Raw genomic sequence first — 16960 nt, forward strand, 5'->3', positions numbered from 1 at the left:
CTTAGGGATAGCACCCAGGCCCTGAGTTCAAGCCCCAGGATCAGCAAAATACAACAACAAAAACCCAAAGATAGAATCAATTCACATAAAGTGTTATTTTGAAATAAAATAAATATCCAAACATTTTTATATAACTGGAGTTTTCTGTACTCTTAATTTTGTTTTTTGCCTTAATATGTCTGGCACATAATAGACAATTATTGAATGTTAGTTGGGTTGGTGACTATACAGACATAATTTTAGTCAGATTATTACTATTCTTAATAGCAGAGGTTATTAAGAGCAGATTTTTTTTCGGGAGGGGGTTCCATTCGTGGGGCCTGAACTCTGGGCTTGGGTGCTGTCCCTCAGCTCTTCAGCTCAAGGCTAGCACTCTACCACTTGAGGCACAGCGCCACTTCCGGCTTTTTTCTTTTTGCTTATGTGGTGCTGAGGAATCGAACCCAGGGCCTCAGGCATGCAAGGCAAGCGCTCTACCACTGAGCCACCTTCCCAGCCCCAAGAGCAGATTGTTTTAAATGGTAAAAATTTAGCTTTGATTTTATTTTAATCTTTAGTCTGTAGTTTTATTAACCTTTGTTGTTTGCTTGATGGGCTAATAAAATGACTCTTGGGATTGGGGATTTCGCTCGGTGGAAGAGCACCTGCCTTGTAAGGAAGGCCCTGAGTTGAGTCTTCTCATCTGCAAAAATAAAACAAAACAAATAAAATGACTCTTGGTTCTTGAAATGCAAAAACACTTTAAAATATCCTGAATGAGATACAAAAGTATCTTGACTATCTAACTGTGAAACTTTTGTTTTATCTCCTAAGAAGGAGTAGGTTAAGTGATTGTTTTTTGTTATTGTTACTTATACATTGAAAGAATAGTTACTGTTGAAGAAAAACATTTTGGGAAAGGCAGATTCTTGTAATTGGATTGTTGACATTGTTTAAAAAATATTGGCATACCCTGATTACTATATAAATAAACTTTGTTTCAATTAAAAACAGAAGTCATTCTTTTTAATTATAGAAACCTTATAATTGGTGGTATAATTCTTTCTAAAATCTGTAGTTTAAAGTGTTAATATTTTACAAATTTCTGAATTATTTCTGAAAAGTATATTCTTATAGAGCAACATTCTGTTAAGTGATTCCCTTTTACTTGGATGTTTTTCTGATTTTTTGTCATTGATGATTTTTAGCCAACAGAAGCTGTTCCTCCCTCTCCTCCCACTGTCCCTGTGATCCCTGTCCTGCCAGTCCCCGCTGAGAATACTGTCATCCTACCCACCGTATCACAGGTTTTTATTGGTTTACTTTTTCTTTATAAACATTTTGTTTGCTTTTGTTTGATTTTTTTTTTTTTTAGTTTTTAGCATTTTTTGGATAGTTTGTTATTTTGGTTATTAATTGGTACTTTTAAGAAATTCATATTTGGGGTCGGGCATGGTGGCTCATGCCTTTAATCCTAGCTATGATCACTGTTCAAATCCAGCCCAGGCAAGAAAGTCCATGAGATTCTCATCTCCAATTAACTGTTCAGAAAACTGAAAGTGGTGCTGTAGCTCAAATGGTAGAGCACTAGCCTTAAGTTGAAGAGCTGAGGGACAGCATCCAGGCCCAGAGTTCAAGCCCCACTACCAACAAAAAAGAAAAGAAAGAAAGAAATTCAGTATTTGGGATTTATATAAAATGGCTTAACATTTGCCATTTTATTAGGCAGCTTATGAAATGACATTCATTCTGTGTTTAATTTTTAAAATATTTTAAAAAATTTAAAATTTTATCTAATTTTTAAGGTTATAAAAATCATACTCAAGGGCTGGGGAGGTAGCTCAGTGGTAGAGTGTTTGCCTTGCATTTATGGGTTCAATTCCTCAGTACCACATAAGCAGAGAAAAAGCCAGAAGTGGTGCTGTGGCACAGGTGGTAGAGCACTAGCCTTGAGCTGAAGAGCTGAAGGACAGCGTCCAGGCCCAGAGTTCAGGCCCCACGACTGACAAAAAAAAAAAAAATCATAATTGATCTTGTGTTAGATATATCCTTTTATGTAGCACTTTTTTCCCCAATATATATTATATTAGAAATATTTCTACTTCTCAGATAGCATACTTTACATGTCAGTTGTCCAAGAATATGATTATTTTTCATATTTAGACCCCTACTATTCTAAAGAATAGCATTGACATTAATTGCTTTCCACACAGAGTCAAATTAATAGTAGCATTTTATATATAATATTAATAATCTTGATGTAAAGGATCTCATTTAAAATTTAAGGTGTTCAGAGATTGTATTGGTGAAATTAATCAGATGCCAAAAGTCTTATGGACATAGTATGTTTGCTATATAAATGCAGGTTCAACACAAGCCCTGTTGGAGGGAAAAAGAGATACCAACTGTCATTACTCATAACTCAGCTCATACACTTTGCTCAAAACTGAAAGTCTATAGGGATACTTACAAAACGTAAGATTCTAGTAGTAACTGACAGTATTACGATGAGATTTCAATATTGTAATGACTGAATTAAGCTAATGTTACTACTTATAAATAATCTTTACCTTTTTGTACATCATCTAAAAATTAAGTTACAAAAAACCTTCAAGAATTGAATAGATAATTCCACATATTCTTACCGTATTGTTTACAGGAAATCGAACTTATAGATAAGATATAATTATGGAGAAAAGCGTACAGCTTATTATAATACCACATCCTTCTAAGTGTCTGGGAATTAATACTATGAAATATCTTGAAAGTAGGAGGTTTGAAAGTTTATTTTGCTACTGTTTCTTCCATTTATTTTAATGTTTAAATTGTTTCTTAAAGCCAGGTGCTGGTGGCTCATGCTTACAATCCTAGCTACTTAGGAGGCTGAGATCCGAGGATTGAGGTTCAAAGCCAGCCCAGGAAGGAGATTCTTATCTCTAATTAACCATCAGAAATCTGAAAGTGGAGCTGTGGCTCAATCAGTAGAGCACTGTCCTTGAGCACAAAAACTTAAGGACAGCACCCAGGCCCTGAATTCCAGCCCCATGGCTGACATACATATATAATACATATATTCATGCATACATACATAATTCCTTAGAATTCCATTCAAACTTTTACCAACATCTATCCTTTTTTCAACTGGAACTTGTTCTTTCTTGTTCAACATTCTCATTTCTTTACTTTTGGTGAATCTAACTTAGTATTCAACTACTCTTGGAAATTTTTGAGTCATCAAATTCAAACAAATACAGATCTTAAAGGTCAGATTGGTTTGGTTTGGTATTCAATCACACCACTTGTTTGTAACTCAGAAAAGGATTTAACAATACTAAGCTTTAGTTTATTAATCTGAAGGTGATAGTAGTAATAATGAGGTATTTTACAATTATTAAAACCATAATTAGTGTTTGGGATATGGTTAGAAGTTCCCTGGTTTCATGTCTCACACTGCCACCTTCCCCCATAAAAAGGATAATTGGTGCATGTGAAATACCTTAAAAAACACCTGGGCCTATCTGCCAGTCAAACTATTCATTTTATCTTGTATTTCTTTGAAACAGCAAACCAAGAAACAAGTTTGTAAAACAAAGTAGGATATATATATATATATATGTATGTATATATATACATATATATATATATATATACACACACACATACAAGAAAAGGCATATTCTCACTTTACACTTTATATACATTAAAAATGTCCATGAAAGATAATTTAATAATTATATTGTATCATCTAAGAAGCTGCTGGTATGACTTGTTTTTCATCATGTGTTCTTTGAGTATAGTGTGTATACTGTAAAATGAAAACATTAAAATATCTCCAAATAAAATTTTAAATTCACACTTATGGAATATATAACCACATTTTTATAACTTTTTTCTAAAGATAAATTTTACATTCAGTTATATTAGTATGCAATAGAACTAGAAGACACAAAATACAGTCTTTGTCCTAACTTTGTTACTCAAACAAGTTTCCTCTCTAAATTTTTTACTCTCGTATTTTTCACCTATTAAAAGGAGAGTTTTAAAACAAAGTGTGTGAATCTCAGGCAAATTACACAAAGGTAGATGGATGGTAATTTTTTAAAGCATATTTCACTTTTTGTAGAACGCTTTTGTACTTTTCAATAATTTTATATTAATCATATCATTATAAAATTACAATGATTGAATTTTTATGAAAGTTCCAGTAAATAGGAATTGCTTATTACACAGTGGTATATGTATTGAATGGTTGCTTTAAGTTGCTCAACAGCATCTATTTTATAGTCAGGCCTGAATCTAACACTTCCTAGCCCTGCTCACTTGTAGATGTGTAATGATGGTGAAATTCCTTCTCAGAATTTCAGTTTCTCCATATGGAAGTAGTAACAGTCAGAATTAAGCTAATGCTACTTTTTTTGTAACAGTAATGGTAAGTATATCATCCGTGTTATATAGGCCTCTTAAACTGAGTTTATTTAACCCCAAGGAGGTAACTCTGCTTTGAAAGTACAGGCTTTAGCCAGGTGCCAGTGGCTTATGCCTATAATCCTACCTACTTAGGAAGCTGAGCTCTTTTGAGGATCATGGTTTGAAGAAAGCCTGGGCAGAAAAATTAATGAAACTCTAATCTCCAGTTAATCACAGGAAAAGCCAGAAGTAGAGCTCTGGCTCAAGTAGTAGAGCAGTAACCTTGAACAAAAGAAGCTCAGGGACAACTCAATAACCAGCCAAACAAACACAGATGCTTTAAACCTTTATTTCTACCAATTCTAAAGAACTGTCTTGTCATTCAGATTCATAGAAAAGGCTTTATGACTGTTTTTGCGCATGAAATATTCTTTTATATTTAAACCTGTATCAGAGTGAGTTGGTTTACATTTGTTTTAGTTAATTCTTTAATTACATGCAGTAATCCAACCCTTATTTGAGGCTTGTCTTCCTTCATTTACTTGCAGTAATTCATGGCTCAAAAATATTCAATGGAAAATGCCACAGCCAATTCATAATTTTTTATTATTGTTTTTACCAGTCCTGAGGCTTAAACTTGGGACCTGGATGCTCAAGGCTGGCACTCTACCACTTGAGCTACGGCACCACTTGAGCCACTGGCTTTTTCTGAGTAGTTTATTGGAGATGAGAATCTCACAGACTTTCCTGCCTTCCTGGGCTGGCTTTGAACCTTGATCTTCAGATCCCAACCTTCTTAGTAGTTAGGATTGCAGGCGTAAGCCACCAGCACCTGGTATAACTCATAAAATTTAAATAACTTTTACCATAGGACGTTGCTTACTGTTTTGTTAGTAACTACTGTTAATCTTTTTCTAATTTATAAATTAAATTTTAAAACTATTATGTATATATAGGAAAGTAACAGTCTTTATAAGATGTATTTTACTACTCATGGTTTGAATCATCCATGGAGTATCTTGGAACACATACCTTTTGAATCCAGCTGGGATGTAGCTCAGTGGCAAAGCGCTTGCCTAGCAAGTACAACATTCTGGGTTCCATCCCCAGTACCAAAAAAGAAAAGACAAAAAAATAGTTAAAAAAAAAAGAGGTGAATTCTAATGAAAACTCACATCATGTATAACCTTTTGGATCCAGGGAAAGTACTATATATGGACACTAACATGGCCACTATCCCCTAAAGCCTACTCTATACAAGAGAAAAGTTGTTGCTAGGGGCTCTAGTACTGTGTTGAATAAGAGTGAGGAGATGGTCATCCTTGCCCGGTTCCCAACTTTAGCGGAAATTATTTTGATTTTTCCCCATTTAATATGATGTTGTATATAACCTTTTAGTATGTCCCTTTTGGGGCTGGGAATGTGGCTTAGTAGTAGAGTGCTGGCCTAGCATGCATAAAGCCCTGGGTTCGATCCCTCAGTCCACATAAACAGAAAAGGCCAGAAGTGGCACTGTGGCTCAACTGGTAGAATGCTAGCCTTGAGCAAAAGCAGCTCAGGGACAGTGCCCAGCCCTGATACAAACACCAGGACTGGCAAAAAAAAAAAAAAAAAAAAGCGTCCCTTCTGTTCCTAGCTTCTCCAAAGCTTTTATCTTGAAAAGACATTGAATTTTCTCAAAGGCTTTTTCTATATCAAGATGACCATGTAATTTGTGTTCTTGATATGTGATATACTACGTTGTGATATACTATATATATATATATAGCGTGTATATATACACTATGTAATGTGTGTGTGTATATATATATATATATATATACGCTATACATATACATGTGATATACTACATTTATTAATTTGTATGTTAAACCATCCTTGCATCCCTGGGAGGAAACCAACTTGATCATAGTGTATGATCTTTTTGAGTATTCAATTAGAAAAGATTTTATTGAGAATTTTTACATCAGTGTTCATTGAAATTAATCTAAAGTTCTCTTTGATTTGGTCTGGTTTTCAAGTAAGTATAGGTTGCTTCATACAGTGAGCTTGGTAACTCACCTTTTCTGTTTATAAAGACTGAGCAATATTGCTGTTCTTAGTTGAAAGTCTGGTAGAATTCAACAGTGTATTCATATGGACCTGTACTTTTCTTTTGGGAGATTCTTTATTACTGCTTCAGTTTTGTTGCTTGATATAGCTCTGATTAAGTGGTATATATTCTCTTATTTCAGTTTTGGTGGGTCCACTGCAAAAATGTATCCATTTCCTTTCCATATTCTAGCCTATTTGAGTGTAAGTATTCCCTAATTATCCTTTTGATTCCTTGGGTATTTGTTGTAATACTCTTTTTTTCGACTCTGATTTTATGGATTTCAGTCTCTGTTCAATCTTTTACTGGCTAAGTTAGCAAGGGGGTTATTTTTTCAAATAACTTTTGTGGGCTTGGGATTTTTGTTGTTTGTTTGCAAGTCAATTGTGGGGCTTGAACTCTGGACCTGGGTGCTGTCTGAGCTTTTCTACTCAAGGCTAGCGCTCTACCACTTTGAGCACAGCTCTACTTCCAATTTTCTGGTGGTTAATTGGAGATAACAGTCTCATGGACTTTTCCTGCCCAGGCTGGCTTCAAACAGTGATCCTCAGATCTCAGTCTCATGTGTAACTAGGGTTACAGTTGTCAACCATCAGCACCAGGCTGGAGTTACTTGCTTGCTTGTTTGTTGTTTTGTACTGGTCCTGAGCTTGAATTAGGGCCTTGGCCACTGTCCCTGAGCTTTTTTTTTTTTTTTTTTTATGTCCCTGAGCTTTTTTGCTCAAGGCTAGCACTGTACCTCTTGAGCTACAGCTCTACTTTTGACTTTTTGCTGGCTAATTGGAGATTAAAGTCTCATGGACTCTTCCTGCCCTGGCCGGCTTCAAATCTTAATCCTCATAGCTGTCATGACTATGAATCTTCTTTTTAACATTATCTTCCCTGCTTCCAAGAGGTTCTAATAGGATGTGTTTTCATGTTTATTAGTTACCAGGAAGTTTTTTTTATTTCTCCCTTTATTTCTTCACCAGACCCACATATCATTCATCAGTTTGTTGTTCAGTCTCCATGTTGAACTACCGTTTAATTCCCTTATGGTGGTCTAATAGAATACACGGAGTTATTCCAATTAGCTTATACTTGCTCAGAGTGGCTATATGCCCTAGGATATTATCTATTTGGGGAAGATTCCACTGGCTGAGAAAAAAATGTGTATTGTTCTGCTTCTGAGTGAAATACTTGGTAGAGATATCTGTTAAACCCATTTGGTACATACATGATAACACTTAATTCTAATGTTTCTTTACTGATCTTTAGTTTGGACAACCTACTTACTGATAATAATAGAGTATTAATAAAGTCTCTCACTAGTATTATGTTGGGCCTTTATTACAGCTTTTAAGTCCAGAAGTGTTTTTCTCTTGAATCTGATGCACTGCTATTTGGTGCATATATGTTAACAACAGTAATTTTCTCGTGCATCATTCCCTTTATTAATATGAAGTGACTTGTCTCCTGTGACTGATTTTAGTTTAAAGTCTGTTTTATCAGCTGTAAGTTTGGCTACTATTACCTGCTTTTGGGACCTGTTTGCTTGGAAGGTCTTTTTCTTGCCTTTTACTCTAAACTTGTGTTTATTGGTGAGATATCTTTTTTGCAGGCAACAAATGATTGGATTTGTTTTTTGATCCAAGTGGTTGTTTTACATCTTACGATTAGAGAGTTGAGCCCATTAACATTAAACATGGAGAGAGGCATGTTATACTTCTTGTCATTTTGTTGTTTTTTGTGATTCTTGCTTGTTAACATAGTTCCTGCTTTGCTAACATAGTCTTCTTGTAAGGCTTATTCTTAACTGTATTTTTCTGTTTTTGATTATCATCTGTGGGTAGTATTTCCTTAACTATCTTTTGCAGTTCTAGTTTAGTAGTCAAGAATTCCTTTAGTTTTTGTTTATCATTGAAATGTTTTTATTTCTTCATCTGTGTTGATAGCTTCAATGTACAGTACTCTGGCATTATGTTTCATGACTTGAATTATATTTTTCCATGTCTGTGTTAAGGAAATATGCTGATGATTTTAATGCACTTGCCATTATAAGTTATTTGTTTTCTCTCTTTGGCATCTTTCACTATTCTCTTCATTCTATTTGTGTCTAAGGGTGTTTCTTTCCTGAACTTGCCTGTTATTTTTATTATTATTAATTTTAATGCCTTTAGTTCTTACTTCGTTTTTATTGATGTATACTAATTATATAAAGAAGTTTATTCTGATATTTCCATACAGGCATGTAAAGTACTTTGAGCATATCTTCCCCTTTTCTCTTTCTTAAGCCTCTTCAACCACTTCGTTTATGATTTTTAATGGATTTTATTGTTCTATTTTCATTCATACATATAATTATCTCAGGCATATGAAAAGATACACAGGGTCATAGTCAGACATTTACAAACAAATTGACTAACTTATGGTATACATAGTGAAGGATTCCAATAATGTAACTCCTTTAAACAAGTAATTTACAATTTAACAAAGTGACTACTTGGAATCTGGAACAGGTGTTGGGAGGTAGGAGTAGAGAAAAGGAGAGAGGAATGGTGGGCAACAACAGTCATAATATTCAATGTACACATGTGAAAAAGTAGCCAGGTAACTTGAAGGGGTAAGTGGGAGGTGTAGAGACGAGGAAGAGCAATGAAAGGGGTAATCTTGGACTAGATGCATTGTACTTATAAACTGATTTGTTGACAAAGATAAATGTTAAAGTACTTTTGAAAGACAATTTTAAAAATACATTGTACTTATAAACTGACATGTTGAATTGAAACCCCTTTGTAGGGCTCGGATGTAGCTCAGTGTAGCAAAGCTCTTGCTTAGCAAGTGCAATGTCCTGGGTTCAGTTCCCAGTAAAGAAAGAGCTGGGCACTGGTGGCTCATGCCTGTAATCCTATTTACTCAGGAGGCTGAGAACTGAGGATCGTGGTTCAAAGCTAGCACACTTAGGAAAGTCCATGAGATTCTTATCTCCAATTAACCACCAGAAAATGGAAGTGGCACTGTGGCTCAAGCGGTAGAGTGCTAGCCTTGAGCTGAAGAGCTGAGGGACAGTGCCCAGGCCCAGAGTTCAAACCCCACAACCAACCAAAAAAAGAAAGAGAGGGGGAAGAGAAGGAGAAGGAAGGACCAAAAAAAATGCACATTTTTTAAATAAACTGTATGTAGATGTCTGTTAAATCTATTTGGGTTTAACTTTTTTTAAAAAATTCTACAACTAACTTGAAATTTTAATCTTTTTTTTGGGGGGGAGGTCCAGTCGTGGGGCCTGAACTCTGGGCCTGGGCGCTATCCCTCAGCTCTTCAGCTCAAGGCTAGCTCTCTACCACTTGAGCCACAGCACCACTTCCAGCTTTTTTCTTTTTGCTTATGTGGTGCTGAGGAATCAAACCCAGGACCTCATGCATGCAAGGCAAGGGCTCTACCACTGAGCCATCTTTCCAGCCCGAAATTTTAATCTTTTGATGAAACCCTAAGGGTCTTGTAAATCCCCTTGGTATCTTTTAAGCCTTTTTTTTTTTTTTCCCCAGTATCTTGGACAGTTTGGTCTTATTCCTCTGCTTTATCTTCCAACCTCTGGTGCCCTGTTTGCAACTTCTGTTCTTTCAATTGTATTTTTTATTTGAGCAATTTAATTCTTTATTTTCATGATTTTTTTTCATAGTTACCATCCCTTTTTAAATTTTTCTATCATATCTTACATTTCCTTCTTTGGTTGATTCAGCTGTATTATCTTATTATTTATTCTTATTTTCTTGGGATTTATCCAGCTGCTTTTTGTTTGTTTGTTTTCAGTCATGGGGCTTGAACTCTTGGCCTGGACGCTATCCTTGAGCTCTTCATCTCAAGGCAAGCACTCTGCCACTGGAGCCACAGTGCCACTTCCAGTTTTCTGGTGGTTAATTGGAGATAAGAGTCTTGCACACTTTCCTGCCAGGGCTGGATTTGAACCGAGATCCTCAGATCTCATCCTCCCGAGTAGCTAGGATTACCACATAAGCCACCAGTGCCCAGCTTATCCAGCTTTTTAAGCATCATTTCCTTATTTAATCAGCCATTCTTATCACTGATTCATTGAGCTTATTGTTTGGACCCTCTTCTTCTTCATTCTCATTTAAATCCCTTATTGTTGCATTGCTGCTTTTGAGGGCAGAATTTCTCTCATTTATTCATTAATCTTGTGATCTTTCACTGGGAATTAAGCATCTGAGTCCAGGATTTATTGAGATTTTAATCTCTTGTATAGTTTCATTTGGTAGTTTTTTGCAGCTTCATTAAGATGGGATGATAGTTTATGTGGTAAGATGGATTTTGCTTGACAAATTAAATAGCTACAGCAGTCATCAATTCATGTATGCTCTCTTTTGTTAAATTGTATTTTTATTATCTTTCAGTAGTTGTAAAAAGTTCATTTGTACTCTTGTTTTATAAACAGCTCTTATTCCCCTAAAGAAATGTAAGACCTTATCACTTTGTTTGCATGTATCTTAATGTTAGCAAGATTTTAAATGATTAGAATCAAAAGAAATTTCTCTACAGAAGGAATGTTGGTAATGCTCAAGCAGTTAGTTAACATTATTATGATTTATAATACACACTAGACTTTAATAAAAAAAACTTTTTCTTTTATATGTTTACTATAAATAAAGGGAACTAAATTGCTTTCTTCCTGTAACTTCAAAAGTATGTTTTCTTTCCCAGCTTTCAGTAGCCTTATTTTTTATTGTTACTGTTCTCTGATATAATAGCTTAAGCAGTATACAGTTCTCAACAGCATGAATTGGGAAACAAGTAATTTCAAATGTTCAAAAATTCTTATATGTCTCAGTCAGTAGCTTTGCTTAAATAGCAATCTTACATGTAGAATCTTTGTTTATGAGGTTTTATTTTTACTGAAATATTCCTAGGGGAAGATATTTTGTATTTAATGTTTGACTTGACAAACAGTAGTTAATATTATGTTTATATACCACAAAAATATTTTTTACTCATTTTAACCTACTGTTTAACATACATGGCCCAGAGATATACAGTGTAATTTTTTAAAATCATGAAACAGTACTTTCTTATATCATTCAAATCAATATTATGCTGAAAATAGTTTATCATTTGAATTCCAAATATGCATTATGGTTTTTAAAGGGGCATCTTTGGTTTGTTTTTTGTTTTTTTTAAGTTATGGACTCATTATGAAGTCCAGGCTGGCTCAAAAATCTGCCTTAGCCTCCCAAAGTGCTAGAATTACAGATATTCTACCAGCACACCTGGCTCAGATAACTCATATTTTTTAAAAGCTAACACATTTGAAAGTAATTATTATTTTGTGTTATAATGTTCTTTCGTAGAACTATTTTGTGTAATTCTTTAGAGTAAAAGATTATTAGGGTATATAAGCATATCTCCTAAAATTCCTAGCATATCTACTAAGTAATCGTTATGTTACTCTATGAAAATTTGCTTGAATTTAGTACTTTTATAATCTTAAATATTGAAGAAATAATTTTGACAGGAATGTATCTTTTTTGATATGGTTTTTTTCATTTGGTATTAAACTTTATTCTATCATCCACATAAGAATTACTTCTCACAGCTAGTAATCCACATTGTTGTTATTTGAGTAGTACAGATTGATAATGTAATGTAATAATTTGTCAGAAATCATCAAGGACTTTTACATTTAAAATGTTTCTGATTATCTAAAGTTTTGAGATTAAGTTTTTGTGTGACACATTTTTGTTTGATCTTTAAGCACAGTTTAGTTAAGAGGGGATTTTTTTTTTCAGGGTGATAGGCATGATTGAAATTCATGAGATCCTTGAGAATAGAAAACCTTGTTTTCTATTGAAGAGTTGTTATGTTATACTAAAGAAGATGAATTTTGTGAAATATCTATGCTGTTTTAACAGAAATAGCATCTCATTTCTCAAAAGGAAACAACTGCTTTGTTTTGTTTTTTTGCTACGTGGTACTAGAAATTGTATGTATTACTTAGCATATAAAAAGCTCACATAAAATTGTAACTTAGGAAATAGCAAATAAAACCATGGGATGTTGCAAACATATCTTGTCTCAGTTTTCTGGTTTTACTGTATGCTCTAGTTACTTTGGGGAGTCTGAGTGAAGGGTATATGTAATCTCTGTGCAATTTTCTACACATTTATATGAGACTGTAATTCAGAATAAGTTTTACAAAGAAAAAACCAAATCACTATATATTCCTAACATTTATAATTCAGTATTGTGATTATAGTAGTCGACTTAACACATTTATAATTCTTTCTATAAAGGCAAATCCTCCTCCTGTATTGGTCAACACAGACAGCTTGGAAACACCAACTTATGTAAGTTCTGTTTCCTTCCCATGTTTCAAAAAATTTTACCATTTCTGTCTGATTTTTTTATGTAGATACAAAGGTATTGACATTATTTTCTCTTAATGGGTATTCACAGTCATTTTAGAATTTTCAGGAAATTTTTAGTAAACAGTGATCAAGTATTAAAATAGTTATAACTTTGTAATTTTTTCATGGATTATAGCTTTTCTTGAAAGTTACTTTGTTTAAAAGTTTTCTTCTCTTTCAATACTAAAAGCCAAAATAGTAGAATCTGATAAAAAAAAAAACTTACAGTTCAAAGGGTATTTGGCAGATGAGGAAGTAGGTACCTATGCTTTGGGTTGGTTTTTTTTTTTTAATAGACTGGTATATATCATTTTATAGATGTTATTTTAAAATTCTTTTTCTCCCCATTTCTGAACTATAGTGATTTTCAGTCCACATACTCCTTTTATGTTTTCTTTGTTGAAATATATTTTGTTTGTGGGCAGAATTGGTGATCATGTTTTCCTTTTAGAACTCATATAGGTTGTAAGAACTAAGAGTTATATAATATAAGAAATAAATGCACATATGTTTAAGGAAAATATGTACATGTATTTTAGGCAAAATATCACCAAGTTGAAAGCAAGATTAGTAAATATAAAGGTCCAAAATAACTTCATTTACTTGGCTGCCCATTGGTGTCAGCTACTGTATAGGAGTGTAAGTGCTAATATTACAGATATTTCTAATATGTGAGCAGATGGTGAATCTAACTTGGGCATGAACTATTAAATGAAATTTGTGATAGAGGAAGCATAAAAGTTCAACTGTAAAGGTGGGAAATTGCAGGATATTTGGAAGTAGGAGTCATTCAAATTGAACAATATGTTAGAATGTGATGAAGTACAAGTTGTATTTTTGGAATGAAGGTAAGTGGCAAACAGGCACTCATTTATGCAGAACCTTAACTTCCAAACCATAGACTTGAAATAAGTTTAGAAAGAGTTTCTGAACATTTTAGAGAGTTTCTTATTATCCTGGGCTTTTTTTTTATAAGTACGGATGATTAAAGCACATATGGCAGTTGGTATTACCAGTCTAAATGATTGGGTATTGCAGTATTTCAGAAGAACTTAACACAGTAGTATCAATGAGAACAAAGTAGTATCAATGAGAATGAAGATTAACCGTTTTCAGGAAAATTGAAGAATTTTAGAGCTTAGCAGCTAGTAGATTTGTGGATCAAGACAGAGGAAGAGTCTGATAATATTTTCCTGTGGTGAAAGATATGAATGCCAACACAGTCACATTTGTAGTCTTCCATTTCTTGAAAATCTTCCCTAAAATTATTGAAATGAGGTGTATTATTTCATCACTGTCACATTTAACAGATTTTCATTAATAAATCATGGGAAAATTATCTTGCCATTTCAGATTTTTTCACTCTAAATTTCTGAGCTACATCTCTTTCCCCCTTTAGGTTAATGGCACTGATGCAGATTATGAATATGAAGAAATCACACTTGAAAGGGTAAAACTTAATGATCTTAATCTGTTATTTTAAAGAACTTTTAAATAAACTGCTTGATCATAAAGGATTCAAGGGAGAACATCTTTCAAAAACAGAAAAATGTAATAGTTTCTTTTATAAATCAGAAAATTAGCCATGATATTTTCATAATTTTCTCTTTAATATTCTTTTAACTACATTTTTCTAATTTTAAAATTGTTTTAGATTTATAGACACCTTGCAAAAGTAACACAGAAAAATTCTCATTTTCTCTAAACTCCTGTCCCCTATTTTTAACATGTTACTTTTTTACAACATATATGATTCAACTAATGAAATAGTATTTATTAATTATTGTTTAATATTCATCATACTTCCTTAGTAGTTAAAATGCTTCTTGCTTTATTATTATATTACTTAGTTGTCTCAGATTCCTTTAGACTGACAGTTTCTAAAGTGCTTCTTGTTTTAATATTTATAGGTCTATAATAAAATATTATTTATTTAAGAAAACTGCCTTCTAGCAACTGACATGGTATCAGTTTTCTTTCCTAGCAAAATAATAGCCATAGTTAATGGAACAAACTATACCAAAACTTAACTTCTTTTCCACTTTGAAAATAACTTAGGGTACGATTCAGATGTGAAACAAATTTCTGGAGATAGATTTTCCATCTGGGTTCAGTCAATACTGAATTTTAGTAATGGCACCTTGTCTGACCAGCAGTTCTGAGAAATTAAGTATTCCATGAGAGAGAATCTCATAAATAACAGCATGTGTGCATATTTAAAACTAAAATCTTAGACAACCTTAGACAATTAGTCTACATGTTTGAAGCCATGCTAGACTATAAGGAAAATAATAGATCTGAAAGTGTCTTACTTATAATTAAGGCCACTGCTCATATACAGTTTCTGGAAATTAAGTGACAGCAGTTTATCAATAAAAATAATAGTTATTGTGCTAAAATTTTTCCTTCTATTCCTAGGGAAATTCAGGGCTTGGTTTCAGCATTGCAGGAGGTACAGACAACCCACACATTGGAGATGACTCAAGTATTTTCATTACCAAAATTATCACAGGGGGTGCAGCCGCCCAAGATGGAAGATTGCGGTATGTCTTATACTTCATGTTGTGATGATGACTCTACTTTATAGATAATTTTCTTAAAGCATATTAGGAAAAGAATAAACATAAAAGCACTTTTGTACTCACTAATAAGAGTAAAATGTGCAAATAACATTCAAAGAAGTGAATAATGCATTTATGCTCTTAGCATTGTTTCCATCTTTATTAAGAATTTTTTCATCATATCTAAATAATGTTTTAAATAAAAAGTTTGATAGTTTAAATGTGTATGACCAAATTTATAGAACTTATGAGTTTCCTTAGTTTTGAATAAAGCCAAAAATATTTTTCTTTTTTTTCTGTTTGATGAATGTGAATAAACCTAAATTTAAGATAAAGAGAAAGGCTGGCATTGTTGCTCATACCAGTAAAAATAACACTGAAGCAGAGGCAAGATATGGCAAGAATGAGACTACCCTAGGCCACATAGCAAATTTAGGGCCACTCTGAGCTTTGTAATATGGATCATATCTCAACATACCCAGAGGTAGAGTATTTGACCAAGCGTGAGAATGGGTTCCATTCTCAGCACCTCTCCACTAAAACAATACAGAAGAACATATATATCTGATTTTGCGCCATACCACAAAGAACAAAGTAATGCAAGCTGTAAATAAGATTTCCTTGGCTAAAATTAATATTGATCTTAGTTAAATAGCATTTCTTAGCCCATAAGTTATGGCATATTTCTTTGTGTGTGCATATATGTCATTTTAGAGTGAAATTTTAAAGCTAAAGATTTTATATAATGTTTAAAAAAATAGCATCTTGTTTTAAGACTATTGGCAACTTCAGCAGATCTTCCATCTGTAAACTGGACTTTTTACTGGATATGGCAGTTGGTATACTAATGAAATTAGACATAAAAATTAAGAATTTGACCAGTCATGTAAGTGTAGATATTGATTTCCTGATTATGTTACATCTTTAATTTGTACTGTTTATGTGGAAATTAATGTGTTACCTTTGTTGTAACCAAGAACATGCCAATGGTCTTAACTCTTTGAAATATTATTGCTTTTAGTATAGACTTTCTTTCCTTGAATCGTTAAAGAAGCTTATCAAATGTAGGTTTAATGTTTGCATTGTATTTTGTTTGCCATTCTATGTCATCTTTTTTTTTTCTCTAATAGAGTTTTATGCAGTTACAAGTGAAACCAGAACAAGGGGGAAAAGTTAGAAAAAGAACAAGTGAAATATTTAAAGAATGTATCACTCCAACAAATTGCATTACTTATATATATATTTGAACTTTGAATTAGATAACTTACTCTTCAACTTCATATAAATATCAAGCAAACATCATTCAGTATTGAAGGTGGAAAAGACGCTGAATTATTTTTTTAAAAGCCATTGAATTAATACATGTTTTGATACTATCTGTGAACTTAATCAGTTAATCAGTTTCTTTGAACCTCATTTTCTTATCTTTACATAACATTTGTGTCACTTATTATATGGTTTGGGGAGAGTTATTTAAACTTGCCCCAGTTTCTCCATAAAAATAGTGATTTTATATACATATATAT

At 33.2% G+C, this 16960-nt stretch overlaps 1 protein-coding gene across 1 annotated transcript in view; it reads left to right on the forward strand.

Annotated features, from left to right (window-relative positions):
• Dlg1 (discs, large homolog 1 (Drosophila)) overlaps positions 1 to 16960 on the forward strand; it is a 115884-nt gene that overhangs the window by 20276 nt on the left and 78648 nt on the right. The window contains exons 2-5 of the mRNA XM_013019309.1: positions 1188 to 1286; positions 12760 to 12813; positions 14273 to 14323; positions 15292 to 15416. Coding sequence (XP_012874763.1) covers positions 1188 to 1286; positions 12760 to 12813; positions 14273 to 14323; positions 15292 to 15416 — 329 coding nt within the window. The remainder of the gene's footprint in view (positions 1 to 1187; positions 1287 to 12759; positions 12814 to 14272; positions 14324 to 15291; positions 15417 to 16960) is intronic.

This window comes from Dipodomys ordii, unplaced genomic scaffold (assembly GCF_000151885.1).
Source record: "Dipodomys ordii isolate 6190 unplaced genomic scaffold, Dord_2.0 Scaffold45, whole genome shotgun sequence".
Taxonomy (NCBI): domain Eukaryota; kingdom Metazoa; phylum Chordata; class Mammalia; order Rodentia; family Heteromyidae; genus Dipodomys; species Dipodomys ordii.